This window comes from Phoca vitulina, unplaced genomic scaffold (genome assembly GCF_004348235.1).
Source record: "Phoca vitulina isolate PV1807 unplaced genomic scaffold, GSC_HSeal_1.0 scaffold91, whole genome shotgun sequence".
NCBI lineage: Eukaryota > Metazoa > Chordata > Mammalia > Carnivora > Phocidae > Phoca > Phoca vitulina.
The window spans coordinates 2,529,700-2,535,699 of NW_022589794.1; the positions used below are offsets into that span (position 1 = coordinate 2,529,700).

A 6,000-nucleotide genomic window follows, 5' to 3' on the forward strand; every position below is an offset into this window, starting at 1 on the left:
GTGCCCCCGCCTGTGCAGCCCCATGCCCTCCCCAGTGGGGCCCCAGTGGCCCAGTCCTGCCTGGGGCCTTTGCACGAGCACCAGGAGCAGCTACGGGGCCTCCGGTGCCCACGACCCCCATCTGCACCCTTGCCTTCCACATCCAACCGAGACAAACCTAGAACCGTGTGCACGGCAGGCGGGACAGCCCGAGGGCGGTGTCCCACTGTGGACACTCAGTTCCCTGTGCTGAAGGAGCAGCTTCAAATGTTTCCAACCACCCTGCAGCACCGAGAGCAAGTGGTGTTCACAGTGGAACAGACGCGCATCACCGTGGTGGTTTCTCACGCTGACTCCTGGTTCCCACCGGCCAGGAACCAGCAGCGCATGGGCCTGCCCGCCCCACCTCTGTTCTCCGGACGGGTCCAGTGGCCCCAAGCAGCACCACTTACCCTCATGCCCAGCTCGATGTTCTCGCCGCCGTACACCTCCATGCCTGGGTCCAGCAGCCCAATGTCCCCAAAGTACTCCCGGTCCACCACGAATGAGCAGCCGATCATGGCAGGGGTCCTGGCGGGGAGCAGAGACAGCGCATGAGTGGGTCACAGGTGCGTAACCCTGAGCCCCGACCTGCTGTGGGCGCACAGCGCAGACCAGGCGGTGGCCGGGAGAGCCCAGGACTCGGGACAGCTGCTTCTCACCTCCAGGATACAGGTGGGCCCCCCTTGGCGTCGTGCTTGTATCCTTCAGAGCCTGGGAAAGCACCCAGCACAAGCCAAGTCCAAACGCTAACCGAAGAACATCAGCAGATGACAAAAACCAGCACTCAACTCAGGCGAGTTAGTGTAGGGATTTTAAAGACATCAGTTTACTTAGAGAGTTGTTTGGTTGTCCTGACCATCATTTCCCAAGCTTGAGTCACTTGCCTTCCTCCCTCAGCATTTTGTCCCGTCTGTAGGCCAGGACCCAGGGCTGCACTGGGCCGCAGCACAGGTTGTGCACTGCTCAACTCTATGGACCCTTACTGACATCAAACTTTCTGAATAACACACCCTGAAGTTTTTGAGTGCACAACCTGTGCAGCTATAGACTACAGGCCGCCATCTGTTCTATTATTTCTATAATTATCTACACCCACACATTTAAAAACCATCAGTAAATCTTGCCTCGTCTACAGAAATTGTATCTGTGAATTCAGGCATCTGTGTGCTAGTTATATTTTTTCTAGTACGCATTACAAATCGACCCGTGTTGTGGGTCCCTGGGAAGCAGTCCCACGGAGCACCAAGAGTAAATCAGGGCACAATGAGACAGCATCACCGTGCACGGTATCATGCATTCATTCACTCATTCATTCAGTCATGAATTTAGGGAACAGTGAGCGTCTTCTAGGCGGTAAGCATAAAAAGAAACTGAAAGTGTGTCTCTCGCAAGGAGGAGGCACAGTCTAGATGCCGTAAGGAAGCAGGACGTCTAAGCTTTGGTGAAAGATTTTGCCTCAAAACAAAGACGAAGCCCATCTGCTTGTAGGCTGAGGGGCTGGTGTCTTCCAAGCCCTGAGAGGAGCCAGCAAAGGCCTCCCGGCATCCACGGAGGCCCCGGGGCCGCTCCAGCACCGAGGTGGGGGCCGGACCTGCTCCCTCCTCTTCCAGCTGCTGTTGCAGACACTACATCCCTCTTCACTAAAACAACGGCAAAAACGGGTCTCCATCACAATTTAAGAGAAACATTTCTGCTCAGTGAGTGGGAAGTCAGAAGTAAATGCCCATCGGTCGTCCAAGAACAACAGAGGCATTAAAAAACGATTATCCTTTTATTTGTGCAAAGATTCAATCTGTTCTGTCATTAGATTTTGGTCACAAATCTAATGGTAACGAAATTTTAATGCTGCCTTTGACTTTTCATGGCAAGTGTTTGACGGGTTAAATTATAACTCACCGACGTACTGCACACGCTTCTCTCATTTTCTTCATAGCAACGAACAATCTCAGGGTGATCTCTGGTGAATCAAAGTGCCAAATTCCCTGCCAAGTCTATTATAGCTGGTAATGATTTTTTTATTATTGCTCAGAGTTCCAAAATAAACTTAAACTCACGAGGTGATGGGGACGGAATCAGCGGTCGCTGAGTTTGTTTGCCTGGGAAGTTCTTGCCGTGATTACAGAACGCAGCAAGGCTCGGGCTGCTGTGGCTGAGGGGTTCTTGGGCTCTGGGGAGACGTCGCCGTGGGGCACCTTACATCCGGGCTGCTGTGTGACACGCGCGACCCATGGCCGGGGGCCCCCCCGAGGCTCCTGCCTTATAACAGACGTGCAGACACGCACAGACGCACAGATACACGCTCCCGAGCCACGTAACCCCAGAGCCCCGCACAGAGGGCGGCTGATAAAATGAAGACCCCAAATGCGCCCTTTGGCCTTCAGGAGTCCGACAAAGGTCAAAGGTGAGCCAGCCTGCTCTGGCATCGTGATGAACAGGTGCTCAGGGGCGTGGCCAGGCACACGCGAGGGGACGGCCCCGGGAGGAACGCGCGGCGTGCTAGCACACGGGGTGCGAGGGGCCGTTTTGCGTATATTCTACGCGAGTGTGTGCAGAAACCGGCGTGGACGGGATCGGCCCACTTGGAAGGCTCTGAAGCGACCGCCGGAAGTACCCCGTGTGCTCCGAGAGATGGCGAGGGCGGCGAGGGCCGGTGGGCTCTGAGCCCACGGGCCGGGTGGCCTTCCCTGTGCTCGGCTCCTCCACCTGCACCCCGAGGGCAAGACGCGGCCTCCCCACCTCCCGCGGACTGCCGTGCAGACAACCGCGGCCCGTGAACGCAGCGAGTGTCTGCAGCCCGGGAGCCTTGGCCAGGATTGCGCTCCCGACCCCGCCGTGGGCGTTTGGCCCGGGGGCTAAGCCGGTGCATCCACAGGAAGCTGCAGCACAGAGGAGGTCAGCTTGGAGGCCATCCGCGCGGAGGCCGGAGTGAATTCGGGGGACGTCGGGACCCAGCCACCGCGCCTGTGGCTGTGGGAACCACCCAGCACCACGGGAGGCACCTCTCAGAAGACAAGCGAGGAAGTCAGAGAGTAAACGGTCACTGTTCCTCCACGGGGACCAGAGAAGCACCTGTGTGTGTGCCTGGAAGTGTGTCTGTGTCCACGTGTGCAGGTGTGTGCAGGTGTGAGTGGATCTCTGTGCTGGTCTGCAGGTGCACATGTGGGTATGTGTGTAGATGTGTGTGTGAGATCCGGGCCCTCCCCCCACGCACTCCTGACTGTGGGAGGGGCAGGGTGCTGGGAGGACCCCCCAGCCGGACCCGAAGGTCTCCCTTCCTGGAGGCTTGTCCTGGGGCCCCGTGCCCGCTGGAAGCCGGCTCACACCCACAGGGCCCTCGCCGTCCCCTGGACACATGGGTGAGACTCTGCGCCAGTCCTGGGGACGGGAGCTCCAGCCCTGCCCGTGGGCTCATGGCCGTGGGACGTGCAGCATGCAGCCTGACACGCCGCTCCTGGGTGCACGAGGCGGCCGCCGGGCTGACACACTTTCTCCCGGAAGTCCCGGCTCCATCATTCCCATCCACTCTTCCCTCCTGCTTGAGCCTCAAGTATAATGAAGAGCAAAAAAATTCCCTCAAGTAAATCCTCAAACACCAGCCCCTCCCGGCCCGGCTTCCAATGTGCAGGCAAGTCCGTGGGGAGGGCAGCAGCTCTTCCCCCGAGCAACGCAGGGGTGGGGAGAGCTCTCGGAGCGCTTTCCAGGAGACACCCTCCGCTGGGCTGGAAGCCATCCGTCCAGGCGGGGTGGGTCGTACGACCTCCAAGAGCGTCTTCTGCCGGGAGCCGGGTGCAGCGCGTCCTCTGAAGGGTCTGCCCAGCGGGCGGCGGTGGGAAGCCCTGTCCAGGTGGGGGGCCTGAGGGCGTCCTCCCGGTGAGGACAAGGACGAGGTGCAATGGCTTCGAGGGCCGAGGGCTCAGTACTCAGTGCGTGACTCCAGCCCCTCGAGAACCAGGGGAACAGCCCCAGGGACCCACGAGCCCCACCACCGTGGCCCTGAGCAAAGCCCCCGTCCCCCACATCTGCCTGGAGGCCCCCGTGACACGGGGTCTCCAGGAGTTAGTGCCAGCTCAAAGCCAGCGTGCAGCACCCCAAAAACCAGTCATGTCTCCTACCTGCACCCTCGCTGGCCCAGCCCGACGGTCCTGAGTCTCACCCGTGTTGTTACATGGATGACAGTTTGTCCCTTGGGCTCCGCAAAGTGAGCTGAAAGCCGGGCAGATGCCCCTCGGCCTCCCTGTTCACACCTGACGGTCGTCTGGGACATTTCCATGACTGAGAACCGTGCGGCCGCTGGGAGCCTCCACGTGAGTCTCCACGTGGACCCAGGCTTCCATGGCTTCCAGGCCCATGGCCACGGGGACGGCGTGCCCAGCGGGACGTGATTGCCCCGTGAGGAGAAACCGCCAAATGGTCTCCCAAAGCAGTTTTGCCAGTTCTGCCTCCGGGCTCGTGTGGGAGCTCCGACTGCCCGCGTCCTCAGCAGCGCCCGGCGCGGCCCTCCCAATGGGCCTGGGCACCTGCTGGCGGTTGCGTGCGCATTTCCCTCCTGGCAGAGGCCGGCGGGCATCTCCATGATGTGCCGGCCCTACCCATCTCCTTCGGTGTTGACTCTGTTTAAAGGCTTCACCTGTGTTTTATTTGGAGTTTTGGCATCAGGGTTTTCAAAAGCTCTCAGGTGGTGCTAGTGATGAGCAAAGTTTGAGACAAGACAGAGTTGGGCCAGAAAATCCTCCTTCCCGTGCAGCTCGGGGCATCCAGAGGTTACCAAAAATTTCAGGTGCTTCCCCTTGGGGTCTCTGACTTCACTGACTCCTAAAACGGGAACCACTAGGCCCTTGTTTTGCTTTTGCTCCTAATGAGGGATTATCGAGTGCAACCTGAATGAAGAACAATACCTTTCAAGCTGCTACTCCGAGCGAGCCAGGGACCTGCTGGTCCGCTCTGGACATGGGTGGCTCTGTGCCCCGTTTCGACAGCAAAGGCCCCAGAGCCCCAGCTCGTGCTCCCTGCAGCTCTCAGAGCATCGGGGCCTGTCTCTGAGGATGTGGCCGCCGGGACAGCGCCAGCCCGAGGGGGTTGCTGCCCCGGCTTCTGGGGACTCCCGGTCTTACTGCTCAGAGCAGCCCTCTGTGCTGACAGTGGTTCTCCTTAAAATCAGCGGGGTGCAGGGCTCGGGCCGGGCTATTGCTCCCCAGTGTCCGCTGCCTTCAGGCTGGATGTCCCCGCTGCTCTTTGCCCGCAGGGCTGGTGCTTGGAAGCCCCTGCAAGGCCCTCTGCAGGGAGAGAGCTTTCGAAGGCACAGTGACACACAGCCCCCGTGGCTCCTGGGCACAGCGAGCAGTTTCAGTATTTCAGCAGGGACATGCCAGTTTGAACAGAGTGGGGGGCAGGTGGCTCCCAGCCCCTGAAATCTCAAGCCCCTGTGGGGGGCCCCCGGGGGTCAGCCAGTCCCACAGGCTCCTGGCTGCACCCCCAGGACCTAGTTAGGAAGCCCGGATTCCCAGGGCTCCGCAGACGGGGCTGCAGACCGGAGCTGATGATGGACAGGGATCAGCAGGTGGCAGAAGATCTGGGGGCGATGGGGAGCGGTGGTGACTGCGGCCGCTGGAGGCCCACGCCTGTTCAGACGCAGCCCCTTCTCAATTCGGGCGATGGCCGCCTTGTGAGAGTGTGGGCCTTCCCACCTCCCAAAAGGTGCGGGATCTGTGTATTTTTAACATGTAAAAATCTGTTTTCACGTTTAGGAACCGATTTAAATACGTGCGTTTGAGGACAGCTGTGGGGTCTCTGTTGGGCTCTCGGTCCCGCGGCCCACGCCTGCGGCTCCCACGGGGCGGCCGCTCCAGTCTGTCTCGCTTAGCTTCCCCTGGCTCCTCCTCCCTGCGCGTGCACCCCTGCTGTCCGCCCCCCACTGGTCAGCAGTCCCGCCACGCGCCGCCGGCCCCAAGCCCCGCCCCCGCAGCGGGCGCCCCGCCCCCC

The 6,000-nt window shown here is 60.2% G+C and overlaps 1 protein-coding gene across 1 annotated transcript in view; it reads right to left on the bottom strand.

Moving 5' to 3' along the window:
- The window catches only part of GALNT9 (polypeptide N-acetylgalactosaminyltransferase 9), an 80,016-nt gene that overhangs the window by 27,096 nt on the left and 46,920 nt on the right, over window positions 1–6,000 (bottom strand). The window contains exon 6 of the mRNA XM_032396312.1: window positions 432–549. Within this exon, the coding sequence (XP_032252203.1) occupies window positions 432–549 (118 nt within the window). The remainder of the gene's footprint in view (window positions 1–431; window positions 550–6,000) is intronic.